Below are 18,065 nucleotides of genomic sequence, written 5' to 3' on the forward strand. Positions count from 1 at the left end.
TTCAGGCCTCCTGAAATAAATTAAGTCACTTGGAAGAAAGAAAGCAAAGCAAGGCAAAAGCTATAAACGACCAAACCACAGGACGCACTACAGAGCTAGTTGTTCAGTGGTAAACCGGCCTAGTGTGCAAGGTCCTGAGTGAGCTCAAAGGCCCTGGGGCAGGGTGGGCCCAACAAATGCAGCAAAGCCCACTCAGTCTCCCTGGGAATCAGCAGCAGGGTGCACACTGGTACGAGACACCATTTTCCATCATGAGACTGGCACTGCTTAAAACTCTGATGAAATTAGGCATTACTGTGCATGCCTGTGATCCCAGCACTCCAGAAGCTGAGGATCACTACGAGTTTGAGGAGTGTCTGTGAAACATTAAAAGTCATAAGCAGCCAGGCGTGGTGCTTCATGCCTATATTTTTTTTTTCTTTTTTGTTTTTCTTTTGTTTTTGGTACCAGGAATCATACTTATGACCTCATGCTTGCCAGGCAGGCATTGTGCCTCTAACTTCCCCTGGCTTTTGTTTTCTTTTGAGACAAGGTCTCACTATGTCATTCAGGCTAGCCTTGAACTCACTTACATAGTTTTGGCTGGCCCCCAACTCAAGAAACCCTCTTGCCTCAGCCTCCCAAGTGCCAGTATGTGCCACCACACCCAGCCCCATGCCTATACTTTTAGCACTTAGAAAGCTAAGACAGATTGCAGTTTCTGAGACAGCCTGGACTACATAAGGAAACTGTTTCTAAATCAAACAATCAAATGAACATACTCCAAACAAAAAGTCACACAATAATTATTATCATCTTTATGGATTTGCTTGTTTGATTGCTTTCTTTGGTTTTTGTTTTTGAGACAGGGTCTGACTAGTTCAGGCTGGCCTTGAACTCTGATAGTGCCTTATGGGTTCTTGTTTAGTTTTTTAGGCCTATGGGTGGAACCCAAGGGCACACTACTATGTAGCTACATTCCTAGCCCTTTACTTTGTATTTTGAGATAGGGTCTTGCTAAAATGATTAGACTGGCCTGGAACAGTCTCTGTCGCTGTTTTCACTTTCATTTTTATTTGGGGACTGGAACTTGTGATCCTACTAGCTCAAGCGCCCAAGTAGCTGGAATTACAGGCTCACTATGGTTTTTTAAAATAGTTTGCATTTAAAAATTTTAAAAGTTAACTTGCCTCAGCAAGAAATATTTTTAAAAGCCACTGACCAAATTGTATGTAATTCAATACCTCTAATCTTTCAACTTCTTCCATAATCATGCAAATTACCCAGCAATTTTGTCAGTTTATAATAATACTGATTAACTCCATTACAGGCTAATTCATTAATGATGCCTCTGTAATCTTTCACAAATAACTTAAACCAGTAAATGCAACTGTATCTCCTTCCAAATGTCAACAGTGTACCCTGAGTTGACACATAGCATCATTTCAGGCCTTGAAACAATTTGTAGCTACTGTTTCTAATTGCACCACTACGACCACGCAGCCCCGGTGTGAAGCAGTAGAGAGGTAGGCTGTGAAGCAAGGCTGACGTGCACAACGCTTAAAGGAGGACAAGAAGAAAGTTGCTATTTCTAATTTAAGAGAGCATGTGTATCCACGAGCTCCACGCATACAAGTATAAACCTGCAATAGGCCGAGTAAAGTCTTCCTTCAGCGCGTGGTGCATCTTGTTACCTCTCTAAAGCGCTGTTTCCCCAGGTCCTCTGTGAGCCCTGCAATCACAGTCTGCACCACGAAGTAAACCGGACCAAGCGTGACTCGGTAGACCCTGTAGATCCCTTTAATTTTAAATGGTGTTTTGAACTTCTAAGTCCTGGCGTATACTTGCATTTTTCTGAAGATGCCGTTGTTGCTAGAAGGTATTAGCAACTCCAGAGAGAGGATCGTCGCCTGACAACCAGCTCTCGCGAACCGCTAGGCTCAGCTCCGCCCGCGGCGGTCCTCCGAGGCTCTCCGTCCACTAGGGGTCGCTGCGCCGGCGCCGCCGAGTCCGTGCGCCCCGTGCAGCTCTCTCTCCGGCGCGGGCGTCGGCGGAAGGGGCGGGGAGAGGGGCGGGGCGTAGAGGGGGCGGGGCGGGCGAGCCCGTGTCCCCGCGGTCGGCGCGGTCGCGGGGAGGGACGGCGGCCTGACGCGCAGGTGAGTGCGCCCCTACTGGCCCGCGGCCCTCTGTTGCTTCACCGCGCGCGGCCAGCCCGTGCGCCCCGCCCACGCCGCCGCCGGGCCTGACGGAGTCTCCGCGGGCTGCGGCGCCCCGGGCTCCGACCCCGCGAGCCGGCGGCTGCCGCCCCTCGGCCCGGCCGGCGCTGCTGGCTCGGGCCCGCCGCGGACGTCGGTGTCCTGTTTCTCTTGACCTTGGGGACCTCGGAAGGTGCGCGGTACGCGGGAGGAGCGAGCGCGAGGGCGGCCGACCTTGTCTCAAAGTCCGCAGTCGCGACGGTTTCGCGCGCTCGGAGCCGGGCCGCGGCGCTGACGCCAGCTTCCCGGGCTGGCAGCGTGGGGCGGTCGCCTGCGTCACGCGGGGACGGCGTTGCCTGTGCATCCGAGCGCTGCTCTCCGGACGGTCTTCGGGTAGTTCACACGCTTCGTACCGCGTGGGAGAGAGGCCTCCTCGGCACTCTCTCAGTCTCCAGCCGGTCATCCCCCTCTCTGTCCACGCTCTGCTAAAGAGACGTTTTAGTAGGACCGCCTAGCGGTTCACTTTCCTGCTTAGGGTTATTCAGTGTCCTGTGCTGTCGGTGTTCCCTCCAGACTTTCATGGACTAGACCCTTAGAAACCTAGTCCTTGCCTTGCCCGTGAGTCCAGTGTGTGTTCTGTAGTGGCTTCGTTCTAATGAACCAGTCCTCCTCATCTGCTTGGATTTTTTTTATGAAGCAAGGTGTCCTATCTTGAATTTGTTATTTAAGCCTAAATCAGCCTGGAACTCAGGATCCCCGTTCTTTGGTCTCCCATTAGGGCGTATGCCACCATGTCCAGACTGGTCTACTCTCGACACAGGAGTTTATAATTAAGCACCTACTGTGTAACAGACACTGCTTGGGGGCACTTTGGAATCAGCAGAGGGAAAAAATAGAAGTGAAGCATGTACTCTTGTGGAGTTTATAGTGTAATGAGAGACACGGGCCAACAGATAAATTATGATAGTACGTGACAGCTGCACACTGCGTATGTTGGAGCACACCTGTAATGCCAGCACTCCGGGGGCTAAAGCAGGATTCCTGAGGGTTTGAGGCCAGCCTGAACTAATAGCAAGACTGTCTCAAAAAAAAAAAAAAAAAATTATTTTGAGGCAAGGTCTCACTAAATTGCACAGCACTGTTTTGAACTTGTGTGATCCTCTGCTTCAGTTCCCTCAGCTGAGATTTTTTTTTTTTTTTTTTTGGTCTTCTTTGAGAGGGGGGTCTTGCTATGTAGTTCAGGCTGGCCTTGAGCTCACTTTGTAGCCCAGGCTGGTCTCAAACTCGCAACAATCCACCCACCTCAGCCTCTCGGGTGCTGGGATTACAGGTGTGAGCCACCACGCCCAGCTAATAGCTGAGATTATAGCCATGCCCAGATCTGGTTAGCAAAGGGATCTTGGGAAGCCACCCCCGGTGAGATCAAAATACCAAGACCAAAGTGTCCTGGGAAGCAATGAAGAAGGGAAAAGTAATCATACATCAAATGAGGACCAACTAATAACCTTCTAGATTTAGAAAATAAACAGAATTTGGGGAGAATATGGATAGCCTTTTTCAGTTTTAATATTTAAAAAAGGCAAAAAAGTGGGGTATGATGGCACAGGCCTCTAATCCCAGCACTTGAGAAGCTGAAGCAGGAGGATCTCAGAAAGTTTGAGACCAGTCTGGGCAATATAGTGAGTTCAGAGCCTACCTGGGCTGCAGAGTGAGAACCTGTCTCAAAAAAAAAAAAAAAAAATACAGGTAGTAGATAGGAGATAGTATAGTTAAGAGATTTGTATATTTGCTCATTGAATGAGAGTGATACTGTGCTGATAGTGTTCTGTTAGTGAAAAGTTAATCTTGCTGTTAGACCGCTCCTTTGGCATTCCTGTTGTGGGCATCCACCAGTGTGAGGTCTTCTCTGACAGCCAGTTTACCTGCCCACATTCCATTTAAGTGGTAGTTCCTTGAGAACAAGGACTGTTTTATACGTAGGCCTACCAAGTCAGTGTGGGGTGGCTGTAGCTGTGGGTGGGGTGTCCATTTCTAAAAAGGTGATCTGTGTTCGTGACAGGTGGTCACATGTGCTAAGCAGATTGGGGATGTGAGTGTAGCATAGGCCACAGTCACTACCTGTCACAATGCGTAGAGCATTGGAGGCCAACTGATGGCAGTGTGCCACAGCAGGCTGTTGGTTGTCATTGTTACCACTGTCCTACAGTTAAGGGAATGGTCCACAAGCACTAGGTAGAAAGTGATAAAAGACACGTTCGGTGGCAGTGAGGGGAGACCAGGCCAAAGGACAGGACCCTTTTCAGCAGAACCCTTTTCTGAGAATACAAAGAAACCAGCACTGCTCTAGCTGAAGAGGACCAGAGGACCGGGGTTGCACCCCCTTTCTGGTGTCCCACTCCCAACTCGGGGCTTCCCTCACCTGTTCTGGGTTCCCAAGCTGCTCCCTCGAGGCCTTGAGTTCATTCTCTCCAGCAACAACTCGGTTCATGTGTTTCTCAGGTGTTAATCTGTCTTGTATGTTGTCTAAACTGCCAGCCTTTGCCAGTGTATGCCTGCTGAAAATTAAAGCGGATCACAGAGAGGGAGCAGCTAATAAACCAAAGGCAGTGCATGGCTTTGTACATTTCCATGCAAGTACAAATTCAAAGTTATTTTCTGCTACTAAGCTTTCCTAGCATAGGGAAGTATAACTACCTGTGATGCGTCAAGAGCCCTATCAGGGGACCTGGCCTAGATCTAAAACCCTCTGCAGAGCTTGAGACTCTGGGGCCCAAGACAAGGAATGTCTCTGGTGGCCCGTATTTATTTAGTTTTCAAAGGAGGAAGGGATTAGAGTAGAAAGCCCAGGAAACTGAACAGACCTCGGGAGTGGCTTAAGGACTTTTTAAAGTAACTTTATGTTCAATTTAGGAGAACTATCTTATGTTAATTTAGAAGAAGATCTCTATGTTGCATTTCACTTCAGGAGTGAAATTTGTTAATTGGAGTCAGGTGTATTTAGCTGTGACCTTATCTTGCCCTTGACACGTGTTTGTTTTGGGGTTGGCCATGAGACAGTCCTGCACATGTGTTTAATGTTTAGCTTTAATGGCTCCAAACAGAGCCCCACATGGAGGCATTCTCCAAAAGGAACAGCAGTGTGGTGCGGTGCTGGGACTCCGCTGGGAACACAGGTACCCAGGGATGGACATGGATTTGACTTTCCCTTGCAAGCCCGGAGTTCTTTCCTGCCTCTGGGATGCCTCCTCTTGGGGTTTCTTCTAAATTGGGGGTCATAGTTCCTCCCACTCCCCTACCCCATTCTCTTTGGTATTGCAGTAGATAAATAGGTGAGCTATTATTGAAAAATTTATTGTAGTGAACCATGAAATACAACATCTATGGACTATTGACAAATGGTATTTTCTTCCTTTATCCTTGATTTTGTAAAATTTAAAGTTCTTTGCATGGCGATTATACATTGAATTAGAGTATGCATACGTGTGACTGTGTACATGGTGGCACACGTCTGCTAGTACTTTAGAAGGGTGAGACAGGTTTGCCACAAGTTCTAGGCCATCCTGGGCCACACTGCAAGTCAAGGATGGCCTAAGCCACGTAGTAGACCTTTTCTCAAAAGAGATGAAAAGAGGCAGGCATGGTGCACACAGCTGTAATGCCAGCATTCAGAAGGCTGAGGAGGAGGCTTGCCCACTAACTAGCTCAGGGCCAGCCTGAACTACATAGCAAGACCCTGTCTCAAAACCAAAACAAACAAAAGAAGATCGGAAGAAAGGAAGTCTTAAGTGTTTGGAAGGAGTGGGTAACATTTTTGTGGAAGTACTTCAAGAAGCTTCTAGTCATTTTATTGTACTATCTGAATTTTATAACATTTTAGAATGATAGATACATTGAAAAACAGCCCTTAAATTGGGCCCGTGTTCTCATTTAGGAGTTAAATTGAGGTCCCAGGAATGGCAGGATAGTACAGTTGGGTTTGTATGATCATCCCTTCCAGAAAAGCAAGGCCTCACACACAGTAGCTCAAAGCAGAAGTGGCACCCTGGGTTCTGTGGGAGCTGCGCTGCTGGTTGGCTGTTTGCAGTTTTGTGACTAATGAAAAGTAGGAAACAAAAAGGAAAGAATCCTTATTAAATAAATGGGTACCAAAGTGTAACCTTGACACAAAGGACAGTCATTTGCAGACACAGGACAAGGATAGCAACCCTGTGGAAACCTTCTCGTCAAACCTGACCTCCTGAACCATCTGGATGTGCTCGGGGGTCTCCTGTCACCAAGATGGGATGGGTCCAGCTGTGTTTGAGGGAACTGTGAAAAGCGACTGCCCACACCTGGGACCATGACCTTGTGTGGGTCTCCAGGCCCTTTGTCTGCCAGATGTTGGGCAGCGGATGACCAGGAGGTCACGTGCAGATCTGCAGGTTAAGCTGAAAGGAAAACATGTACATGTGTATGTATATTAAAAAATAGTTGACACAGTTACACTACTGAGTTCTCTGAGTTCGCTGAAGAGAAAGATCTGTGCTGGTTTGTTCGGACAGTTGAGGGCAGGTGTCTTGTGTTCTGGGTGGATGGCTTGGGGATGACGTTGCACAGTGTATGTACCATTGTCACCCCCGGTTGGTGGGCTTTGAAATTGTTAGATATTTTTGTCCTCCTCTTCTTCTTCTTTTTCTTTATCTTCTTGTTTCCTTTTGTGTTTATATAAAATGGATTTGAAAAAAAAGGAAAGGCCAAGTGCACATCCGTGGGTTTGTTCATTTCCTGCTCTGATGTGCCGGGAACGGAGGTATGTGGGACTTAAGGAAGTCACGCTCTGTGCTTCTTCCTTGGCAGTGGCACCATTTTAAGGCTAATCCCTCTCCAGGGTTTGTTTGTTTGTTTGTTTTTCCTGGTGCTGCGGCTCAAACTCAGGACCTTGCACTTGCCAGACAGGCACTTGTGCTGCTGAGATAAATCCCCAGCCTACTCTCCAGATTTTTTTTTAATTTATTTTATATTTGTTTTGGGTTTTTGTTATCTTTTTGTACCAGGAATCAAAGTCACAATCTTGTACTTGCTAGACAGGTGCTTATGTCACTGAGCTAAATCCCCACCCCTCTCCAGATTTTCTTAAACAAATCATTGAGAATTCTTGTTAATACTTTTTTTTTGAACTCATAATCGAACTCAGGACCTTGCACTTGCCAGGAAGGTGCTTTTGCCGCTGGGCTCTAACCCTGGCCCCTAGTGTTAATATTTTTAAATTAACTCAGTCTACACCCAGAGCTAACTGGGGGGGAAGAATAGAACGGTGTTTTCACACATGCTAGAGTCTTGTGGGACCTCACGGCAGCGTTAGGAGCCGAGCACACTGACTGCACTTACAAGTCGCCGAGGTCTGGTGCAGGCCCTCCGCGGACACAGGTGTGGGGAGTGGGGACGGTACTGCACAGGAAGGCCTGTGCCACACACACACGCTCACACTCACGCACACTCCCTAATGCCAGCGTGCCATGGCCCTGCCCCTGCGGGTCACACTGAATCCTGTCTGTTTCAGGTTGGACGTGCCATGGCTATGACCAGTGTCCGGGTGTCGGCCGGTGTCCTTAAACAGCCAGGAACCTGGATTGGACTCTGGGGTGTGCTGCGAAAGACCTCTTCACACAGACCCTGTGCTTCCGGGAATCGATGTTCATATTTTTCAAGTACCAAGTTAAAGGCATCGGATTATAAAACACTTCCCCATATTTTCTCTCTGAGACATCCAGGGCTTTCATTATCCCCACAATGTATTTTCCCACTCTTTGTGAGACTCAAAAGTAATATAAGCTCTAAAAAGTCTTCTAAAAAAACTCTGCAAACGGTAGAAGGCGAAGAGGACTCCGATGAGGAAAGTGACTCCGGGGAGAGAAGTGAGCAGGAGGAGGAGGAGGAGGAGGAGCCCGCGGGGGGCCCTGCCGCGGTCAGGGACTACAAGGACCTGGAGAAGGTGGTCCAGTCCTTCCGGTATGACGTCATCCTGAAGTCGGGCCTGGACATCGGACGGAAGTAAGTCACACTCATTTCAGTGCCCTGTCACAGGTTGCTGGGGCTGTGTGACAGGGAAGGGTGACCACACATATGAAAGGCCCTTTCGGGAGACCTGTTTTAATTATTGCATTTTAGAGATGAGAAAACTGATCCCCAAAGAAGTCAAGTGACTCTCAAGAGCCACGCATCTTTGATTCTTAGGCACAGTTGAATGCCATTGAGTGAGTAACAGCTTTGTGAGGCGAGAAAGAAGCCTTCATGCACACAACCAGGCTTAGCTGGCACCCAGACTTCCCGACGCAGCAGTGCCAGGGGCGCCTCAGAACTGACGGTGGTGGTCAGTGCAGGTCTCAGGCCAGACTGCGCCGGTCACTTAAACTCTGGGTGCCTGTGTTCTCATCTTTAAAATGGGGATAATAGGGCCTACTTACAGGTAGTCACCAGGATTAAACGGGTATCCACCTAAAACACTTGGTAATAGTGCCTGGCACATAATAGGTACGCAGGCTTTGTTAGCTGTGAGTTTTTTGTTTGTTTTTCCTTATTTGGTTTTTCGAAACAGGGTCTTGCTGTGTAGCCTGAGGTCAGGCTAGTCTCGAACTCATGGCAGTCCTGCCTCAGCCTCCCGAGTGCTGGGAGAACAAGCATGGGCCTCCGTTAGCTTTTATAAAGAAAACACAAGGGGTGACCTAAGTATAAGACAAGGCTTGACTTTTAGCAGTGTATTCCGGTAGAGGCACACCGCTGTTAGTCCCTCAGAGTACCCTCCTGCCTGAACACACTGCCCCCACCGTGCTTGCCTTTGCTGCTTTTGTTCGGGCTGCTGTTGTGCTTCTTTCTGTCTTTTTGGGACGGTTTCACTGCGCAGTCAGACCGGCCTCAAGTTCCCAGCAGCTGTCCTGCCTGGCCTCAGGCGCCCCGGGCTGGGGCTGCAAGTGTGTGCCGCACACCTGGCCTCTTCCACCTTCCGAAGCAGTCCTGGAAGCTCTCTTTCGAGTCTTTTCAGCGCACATGTCGGTGTGTTTTCATCTGCCTTTGAACCAGGCCAGGTGTCGTGTGACTTCTGGTTCTTCCACTGTGTCAAAATAATTGAAAAGGAAACGGATCAATTCAGGGTTTGTTTGAATCATTTCAAGACATGGAGGCCGCCATAGCAGTGCAACTAAAGACACTCGTGAAAGAGGGCTGGGAACTGCTTCCCAAAGGGGCAGGACCAGGGGCCGCAGTGTTTGAAGCAGGTGGTTTTAAATGTGTGTGTAGCGGGGGAAGGGGATGCCACTCTTATCTTTTATTGTAATAAATCTTTTTAAAATTTACACATTCACTGTGATTTTCAACCACACCTTGTACTGCATGAGTCAGAATAAACCTCCTTCAAAGAAAAAGTACTTTTGTGTAACACATAGAGATACTAAGTGTAACTTTAGAAATTTCTTTTTTCTTTTTTTTTTTTTTTTTTGGTACTAGGGACTGAAGATCAATCCCAAGACCTTGGCCCTGAACTATGTCCCAGCCCTCGTCTTTTTTGTTTATTTATTTGTTTGTTTGTTTTAAATTTTGAAGGTTCTTGGCTAAGTAACTGTGCTGTCCACTGGCGATCCCCGGCCTTAGCCTCCCAGCGTGCTGGAGTTACCCGTGTGTGCCACCACCCCCGCCCTGCCCCAGATTCCTTTAACAGGCTCATTCTCTCTGAGTGGGGTGCTCACTCTTCATTTATTCCTTCAGCAGTCATGTGTGCCTGCTACATGGAGCATAAGAATTGTGGTCTGAATGAATTCAGTCCTTCTGTCATTCGTAGCTTCATGAGCCAATCAAATGTCTTAGTTACTTTTTACTTGTCACTGAGACAAAATACCTGATGCCCAGAGCTGGGAAAAGACAGGTTTATTTCGTACAGTTTTTGGAGGTTTCAGTCCACACTCAGTTGGCTCCAAGGCAGGGTGGCATGGGGGGCCGCAGTTCATGGGGGGCTGCAAACAGCAAGCAGGAACCAGCAAGAGAGATACACCTTCTTCCTGCCATTACTTTGTATGCTGGCTCCACCCCTATGTGGGTGGAGCGCTGACACCATCAATCCAAGCCCTAGACAGTGAACCAATCATAAATGCACAATGCAAATGCATGAGGCCTGGGGGACAGCCGGGTAAACCATGACAGCATAGTTCACATTTTTAATCTATGGAGTTTAAGAGACTTCCTAAAAAGACTGAGCCCATCGGGCCCCCTGTTGGCCTCCAGATTAGGATCTGCAGTGTTTTGTAAAATCTTAGGAACTTAACACTAACTTTCTCAACTTACCCCGGGGCCTCTAGAGTAGTAGGTGCCGCTGTTTGTACTAAGCTGAGCCCCGTGTGAGTCACGTGGAGTAGGGCACTGGTTCCTGGCTGCTTCCTCCTCTCGGCTGCGTACCGGTGGTTCCCGTTGAGAGGCGAGCAGCTGTCAAGCTGGGATGTCCCCGGCCTTGCCAGACGCGTGGTGCCGTTTTCCTCTGTGAGGACAGAGCAGGCATCTGGGGAAGGCAGCTCCCACGCACATGGGCCATGTGACTCACTGAGCTGTGGCCGGGCAGTGGACACGCTGGTCTGCACGCTGAAGCTTCCCAGCGCCCCCAGCAGCCGCCCCGCGCTGCCTGCCGGGTGCTCTCAGATCAGCATCCATGCGGAGGCCCCAGGGCCTGGTGTTAGGTGGCGTCCCAGTGCTTCCAAGTCGAGGTTTTGTGGGGAGTCTCTGTCAGCGTCGACACTTACTTCGGGCATTTTTCTCAAGCCTGCGTATTGTTTTGAATATATTTTTAGATTTTGAAATGCTGCCCTTTGTTCTTTTTTTTTTTAAGCCAAGTGGAAGATGCATTCTACAAAGGTGAACTCAGACTGAACGGGGAAAAATTGTGGAAGAAGAGCAGAACGGTAAGACATTACACATCAGGCCAGGTGGTTTTGCATGCTGCTCCGTCAGTGCTCGGCGCCGACCCAGGGCTGCTTGCGGCTCCTGACACAGGCGGACAGCGGCCGCCTTCTCAGAGGCCCTCTCTGTCCTGTCACACTGGCGGGAGTCACCACACTCCAGCCACTTATTTTTTTGGTACTGGGGATCGAACTCTCAACCTCACAGTGGCCAGGCAGGTGCTTGTGCACTGAGCTAAACCCCCAGCCTGCTTTCTCACTTTTGTGATGAGTTTATGTTGAAGATGGCTTTAGGGTATGCCACCTTGAAGACCAGCAGAAATTCATTCATTAAGCCTCCAGCGTATTCACGTTGGCCTCCATGGAGTCGGAACAGTTAGATCAGAGAGAAGCATTTGATTGTGCACAGGGCAGGCGGTGGGCAGAAGGACGCCTGTGCCTTCCGATAGGCCTGCGTGCATGATGCTGCTCTTAGTGGGAGGAGCCGGTCACGGGAAAGTGCTCTTCCGGTGTCACTGTCAGACAGACTGTGTCTCCTTCTTCTGTGGTTCTGGAAATTGAGTCTAATGCCCTGAACGCTCTACCACTGGTGCACACTCAGCTCTAGGTGCGTGCGTGTGTGCGTGCGTGCCAGTGGGCATGTGTGTAAAATACATTCCTATACGTACATGTGTGTTGCCCAGGCTGGCCTGAAACTTGAGATCCTCTTCCCTCAGCCTCCCAAGTAGCTGTGATTACAGGCACAATACCCAGCTCAGAGTAAGTTACCTATAAACATACATCTGGAGTTAGATTGTTTCTGTTACTAGTCTCTGTCTTTGAGTGGGACATTACAGGTTGTATTAATTCTCCGCAGTCCTTTTTTTCTGAATTGTTACCATGAGTATGCACAACTCGCATATGGGAGAAGACAACGTAATAAAAAGGTGTAAGGCAGAGACCCTTATAAGGCTTAGAAGCATCAAACTATGATCTGTTGGAAGGCATAACCTCTTAATTGAAAAAAAACAAACAAAGCCTGAGGCGTTGTGGCGCGTAGCCCCAGTGCCAATGCTCTCCGTGGTTTAGGCAGAGGGTCAGAGTTTGAGCCCAGCCTGGGCAACTTAGAGACTCTGGAGAGTCCCATTCCCACTGGAGATGCAGTCCCCAGTGTCACAGGTAGTGAAGCCCAACTGTGTTAGGGAAACAGGCCTCCCAGAGAAGGGAGCCGCGCTTGCTGTTCTGTTGTGGTGGTGGAGGGAGCTGCTTCTCCCTTTTAGTGGTGCTGGGACCCGACCAGGGCTGTATGCCAGCCAGTGTTCTGCCACTGGCTGCCTGGAGGTGAGAGGGCAGGGCTAGCCCTGTCTGGGGCCCTAGGGCCTGCCTAGTGCCCCACCACTGCCTGGAGACGTGCACCCGGCTGAGCGCGGTGGCTTCCTTCAGCCCTTGGTCCCCAGGATGGCGAAGCTGTGTGGATGCGGGTGGGGGTGGGGGACCTCTCAGATGGCAGCTGTGTGACACGCCCCACGAGCCCTGTGACCAGCAGCTTCACGCTGCCCAGTCCGCCATTGTTGGGAGGCAGCACAGTCGGGAGCTGTTCTGGGACTGAGCACCCTGCCTCCGCCGGGACCTCCTTTACAAACCGCTCAGCCTGCTTCCTCTCCTGCTTTGAGAGACTGTTAACTGCAGCCTAATTGCTGCTGCCTGGCTCTGCTCTGGGTGTTCTGCTGCCTCGCTGCCTTCCATTTCTCCTGGGGGTCAGCAGGCAGAGGCCAGCATTAACATTCAGCCTCCTTGTTACTAGGAGGCCTGGTAGTCATAGAAACTGCAGCCGAGGGCAGATTTAAAATGTAGATATTTGGAGCAGCCACTAATCCCAGCCAGTCTTGCTTTGTGTCTGCTGAAGGACAGCCTGGGAGGGGAGTAGAGAACGCCCGCTGTCCCCGCCTGCTCCGCGGAGCTGTGCCTGGCTGCTGGCCCCAGGCCCATGTTTGGCGCTGGGCTCCCACCCTGGCTGCCTGCAGCTGAGTGGTAACCAGATGGGGCCAAGTGCTGTGCCTGCTGGGTGGCTGTGGGCCCAAACAGTGCTCCAGGCTGGGCTCCCTCCAGCACGAGTGGGCCCACTGTAGCCCTTGTAGCTCACTGCGTCGGCGTCCAGCTCTCCCCTGCGCCTTCCACCTGTGTGGCGCTCTGCTTGTGCTTGCTGATCCTGTGCCACCTGAGGCCAGCCGGCGCCAGAAACGTGTCCTCTGCCGTGGACCACTGTCCATGGTGCCTCACTCCAGCAAACCACGCCATCATCTATGAGCAGAGAACTAATGGACTGCTTGGTCCTGACAGCGTCTTCCTGGTGGACGCAGCACTTTCTGTGCACACTGGGTGTTCCCAAGTCAGCCATGTGCCACTCACCTGTTGTCGCCCAGTGGCTGTATTGGAGCCCCCAGGGGCCACAGCCGACAGGCTGAGGGAGGCCAGCGAGGACCCCTGCACAGCCTCGCACCTGCCCTTCCCGGCAGGCAGGCCGCCCGCGGAAACGCTCACGGAGTGCTTGCGAGGCCCGGGCTACTTTCCCAGGGTGTGACAGGGGCTGTGTGTGCTTCTTCGCAGGTGAAAGTGGGAGACACTCTGGATCTGCTCATCGGGAAGGACAAAGACGCAGAGACGGAGGCAGTGATGCGGATCCTTCTGAAAAAGGTGTTCGAGGAGAAGACGGCAGGCGACAAGTACCGAGTGGTGCTCCGGAGGTGGAAGCACGTCCGGCTGCCCAGGAAGGGTGCGTGCAAATGAGGGCGGAGCGGCCCAGAAAAGGAAGACCTTCTGTGGGATCCACCGAGCCTTGTGTGAAGACGAGACTCACGTCTGCAGCCCCTGGCTGGCTGGACCCCCCTGGTGACCTGTGCCCCTCTGCACCACTTCCCACCTCGGCTGCCTCGCTTCTCCGTGGGCTTGTTCGTTTGCAGTGCTGGGACTGAACCCTGAGGCTGCTGAGCTGCACCCCCGCCTTCTGTTCTGGAGACCCAGCTCTGTCTGTTTAGCTCAGGCTGACCTGAGTCCTGGCCCTCCTGCCTCAGCCTCCCAGGTGGGTGGGATTACAGACATGTGTCTCAAAGCCCAGCTCTTTGTGCTTTTACTTAAAAAGTTCCTGTCCTGGGGCCACCTCCCCAGGGTTCTGGCCTTGTATAGCAGAAACAAGCAAAGTCTGCCTTGGAGGTCATTGGCCCTCTGGATGACTAAGGATCAGCCCCGGAAGGGGCCTTCCTCCACGCCCGAGTTTCCCACCCATGCTGTGGATGTCCTTCAGTTGGTCCCTGGGAGTCTGCACAGGGTGTCCCCACAGATTGTAACTGGGCCCACGTGAGAGGGTGTGTTTAGAGCAGAGGTCAGTAAGCTAAGGCAGCCAGAAGTTTGTTTGGGTTTTTTGGTTTTGGTGCTGGGAATCAAACTCAGGACTTGTGCCACTGAGCTACATCCCCAGCCCAGAAGCTTGTTTTTGAATGGCCCTCAAGCTGAGAATGGTTTTTACCCTTTTACAACTTTCAAAATATATATATATATATACAGAGAGAGAGAGAGAGAGAGAGAGAGAGATCTTATGTGGCTTGCAAAGTCTAGAATATTTAGTATCTGACCCCCTCGCAGACCAGGGTTTAATTTTCAACAGGAAAGGGTTTTATCAAAGAGAAAAGGAGCAAACCAGTTCTCAGCAGGGTCACAGGAGAGAGCAAGCACGTGGAACAGGACTGCAGGGACACACGTACTCCACGTCATCTGACCAGGGCTCACAGTCAGCTGGTCTGGGCTCCTGGGCCATCAGGAGGGCCAGCCCCATGTGGCTTCATCACACGTCGTGCCGTTGGACACCAGCAGGATGGGGGTTCCTCTATTTCTTACCTCTATTTTGGAGGGAGGGAGTTGAGATGGGTCCCCCTGGGTAACCCAGGCTGACCCTGAACTCTGCAACCCTCCTGCCTCAGCCTCGAGTGTTAGGACTACAGGTGTCCACCACCACAACCCAGTGGGTGCTTTTATTCGTCCCAAAAATTCGAGAACCAGGGACAACATTGTGAAAGGTAACCTGTGTAACCCAAAACGTTTGGTATTTAGGCCCACCCATAAGTCCCAAGGCTTTCACCACCTCTGTTTCAGAAGACTCAGGAATTTTTTTTTTTTTTAGTGACACAGAATTGAACAGAGCCTTCACATTGAGCTGTATCCCCACCTTTTTTTATTATGAGACAGCTTTTTGTGTATGTACGGGGGATTGAACTCACAACCTTGCCCTTGCCAGACAGGCACTTGTGCCACTGAGCTAAATCCCCAGCAAGACAGCACCTTGAGATGGGCTCAGCCTTATTTGGTTTTTGAGACAGGATTTCTCTGTAGTTCAACTGGCCTTGAACTCTAACCCAGGCTGGCCTCCTGCCTCGGCCTCCTAAGTCCTGGGATCATGTGTGTGCAACCACACCCAGTGAACGTGAGTTTGAAGAACTAAACTCCCAGGAAGAAGGTATGTATCTAACAGGGAGTTGTTCTGTCGTACAACTTGTTCACGTGGCTTTCCTGAGACCCGGTGAGACAGTACGCTTCATTTCCACACTAGCTGAGAATGTCGTCTAGCTTCTGTGTCACACACTTTCCTCACCTTCTTCCCTCCCCTCTTGACTTGAAGCTGAGGGTGCAGTTTGGTGGCAGAGTGCTTACCTGGCATGTACAGACCCTGGCTTTGATCCCTGCACTGAAAAAAGTAATAACTTAAAAAACTGGGTAAGGAGCCAGGATTATAGGCACATGCCTGCAATCCCAGCACTCAGAAAACGATTGCTGTGGGTTCAAGGCCAGCCTTGGCTACACAGTGAGGTCAACTACTTATTCTGAACTACTTAGTGCAATCCTGTCCTACCAAACAGCAACAAAAACAGCTGGACATGGTGGATTATGCCTGTTATCCTAATATTGTGCTAGGCTGGGTCAGGAGGATCACAAATTCCAGCCCAAACTGGGTTACCTTGGTCTCACTGACCTCCCTGGTCACATGGGACAAAATACTGAAAGCCTGGCCTCACATCTCTAAGGAGAAAGTTGAAAGGTTGTACAAGGCCCTATAAGAGGGATTGAGCAGGAAAGGCCATTTGAATGGCTGTTGGTGTGCTCAGTGTCTAGCTTAACTGATTGGCGGGTTTGATCCATTCCCAAATTCTGTTTCTAACAAACTAAGACCCCAAAAGGGTGTGAGGCAGGAAGATCAAGAGTTTAAAGCCAGCTTGGACTTCTAAAGGCAAGAGCTTGTCTCAAAAAAAAAAAAAAAAGACGGTTGGGGATTTAGCTCGGTGGCCTAAGTGCCTGCCTGGTAAGCACAAGGTTGTGAGTTCAATCCCAGGTTCCACAAAAAGAAAAAAAAAAAAAAAGAGGCTGGGCATGGTGGCACATCTGTATCTGAGCACTCAGGAAGCTGAGTCAGGAGGATTACTTCGAGTTCAAGACAAACATGGGCTACACAGTGAGCTCCATGTCAACCTGAACTGCATAGTGTCTCCAAAGAGAAAAAAAACTAGGACATCTAATGACAGAGAATAATGGTTTGGTCCTATCGCGTGGCAAAATCTGATTTCTCAAGGTTACCTACAGTGCAAGGGACTTAAAACATACCTGCAAAACAGTAGACCAAGCATGCAATTACTGAAGATGCATGGAACTCTTGTGACTCATTTCCGACCCAATGACAGCCGCTTCTGTGTCCTGGCAAAACCTCCTCAGTGGCCATGTGACCCTGGTCATGAGAAGTTTAAAAGACACGCGGGCCTGCAGGGTCTCAGGTTCTCACCTGGGGCGACTCTGCCTCCTGACTTCATGGCTGGGGGTTCAGGCGGAACCCGGGGGTGAAGTGGGCACACGTGGGGGTCCTCCTTGCCCCCTCCAAGGGACAGTCCAGCCCCAAGTCTCAGGGGTGCCAGCGCAGCAGCCCTGTTCTGACACATCTAGTTCGTGGCCCTTATTTACACTTTTGGTTTCTCACACTGAGAAACAATGTGTTTACAGGACTGGCCCTGTTCTAATAAATTTCATAAGCCCATTGTTAGGTATTTCATTTTGTATCTTCTTTCACCCGGAAGGTTTTCGGACCCATCAAGCCCATTGCTTTACCCTGCTGCCCTAACTGTGCCTGCACTGACCCCCGCACGCCCCTAGGGACCCCTCCCCACTGCCACAGTGCTCGCGCACTCACGTGGCTCACAGTGCTTGGCAGTCAGCAGACCCAGACCCCACCGCCTGCCTCCACCTCCTGTCGTATGGGTATAAAGATTCTTTTTTTAGGCAGGCTGGCCTATAATCCTGGCACTCTGGGAGGCTGAGACGGGGAATCCCAAATTGAAACCAACCTGTGCAAATTAGTGATCTGGCAAGATGCCATCTCAAAGGAAAAAACAGGTAATATACTTTGTGTGAAGGAGCTGGGTTCAGTCCCCAGAACCACGGGGCTGAGGGGATGATTCCAAACCGCACACTTCCTAAGTTCTTCATTATACACGGAAGCCCTCCCAACTTGCCTTTTGACAAATCCAACTGCCCAATCTATTGTTTGAGATTGCTGAAAAGCCTCTGAAATCAGCTTTAGTGTCCCAACATGGCCACTTTACTGTCCCTCTCAAGACTTGCTTGCTAGCCTTGTTTGTATAAGGGTCTCACTGATCATTATTGCTAGCAGGCAGGTAAATCCCTCAAAAGCAGGTGGTCCTGCGGCCCCAGGTCCAGTTGCATTTTGAGATCCCACAATGGGGATGTGAGCTGCATGGGAGGACCTTCACTCCCAGGACTCCATTCTCTGCGCCCAGCCTTCCCAGGGTGGGCAGGTGAAGACTGAACCCCGGCTGCCCAAGACGGGCTCTGGCAGGTGGAGGTCAGGGTGTGGTGGCACAGGCCTGTGATTCAGCACTCTGGGACGGTCACAAGTTTTGAGTCCAGCCTGAGCAACCTCAAATGAAAAGGCTGCTCAGTCAGT

The 18,065-nt window shown here is 50.5% G+C and overlaps 2 protein-coding genes across 7 annotated transcripts in view; one reads left to right on the forward strand and one right to left on the reverse strand.

Annotated features, from left to right (window-relative positions):
• The window catches only part of Cd24 (CD24 molecule), a 68,745-nt gene extending 65,479 nt beyond the window's left edge, over positions 1–3,266 (reverse strand). For 3 of the 5 annotated variants that reach the window (XM_063253962.1, XM_063253961.1, XM_063253964.1), the window contains exon 1: positions 1,828–3,266. In XM_063253962.1, coding sequence (XP_063110032.1) covers positions 1,960–2,637 — 678 coding nt within the window. In that variant the 5' untranslated portion in view covers positions 2,638–3,266 and the 3' untranslated portion in view covers positions 1,828–1,959. Of the gene's footprint in view, positions 1–1,673 lie in introns of all 5 variants that reach the window. The other 2 variants (XM_063253963.1, XM_063253965.1) reach the window with 1 other exon arrangement.
• Positions 2,064–17,138, forward strand: Mtres1 (mitochondrial transcription rescue factor 1). 2 transcript variants are annotated; one of them, XM_063253967.1, is made up of 4 exons: positions 2,064–2,135; positions 7,714–8,204; positions 11,020–11,092; positions 13,676–17,138. In XM_063253967.1, exons 2-4 carry the CDS (start codon positions 7,726–7,728, stop codon positions 13,853–13,855), a joined length of 732 nt encoding a protein of 243 aa, XP_063110037.1. In that variant the 5' UTR covers positions 2,064–2,135; positions 7,714–7,725; the 3' UTR covers positions 13,856–17,138. The 2 variants fall into 2 exon arrangements, with proteins under 2 accessions (XP_063110037.1, XP_063110038.1); XM_063253968.1 differs by lacking the exon at positions 2,064–2,135 and adding an exon at positions 2,229–2,367.
• The last annotated feature ends 927 nt before the right edge of the window (positions 17,139–18,065 follow it).

The sequence above is a fragment of the Cavia porcellus genome, unplaced genomic scaffold, assembly GCF_034190915.1.
Source record: "Cavia porcellus strain 051 isolate PalLab524CR breed Dunkin Hartley unplaced genomic scaffold, mCavPor4.1 scaffold_7, whole genome shotgun sequence".
NCBI lineage: Eukaryota > Metazoa > Chordata > Mammalia > Rodentia > Caviidae > Cavia > Cavia porcellus.

Excerpts from the sequence above, each read along its gene's own strand:
- Mtres1 (XM_063253967.1), top strand. The coding sequence starts at position 7,726 with ATGGCTATGACCAGTGTCCGGGTGTCGGCCGGTGTCCTTAAACAGCCA. Across the intron at positions 8,205-11,019 it reads GGCCTGGACATCGGACGGAA|CCAAGTGGAAGATGCATTCT; the intron begins GTAAGTCACACT and ends TTTTTTTTTAAG. Across the intron at positions 11,093-13,675 it reads TGTGGAAGAAGAGCAGAACG|GTGAAAGTGGGAGACACTCT; the intron begins GTAAGACATTAC and ends GCTTCTTCGCAG.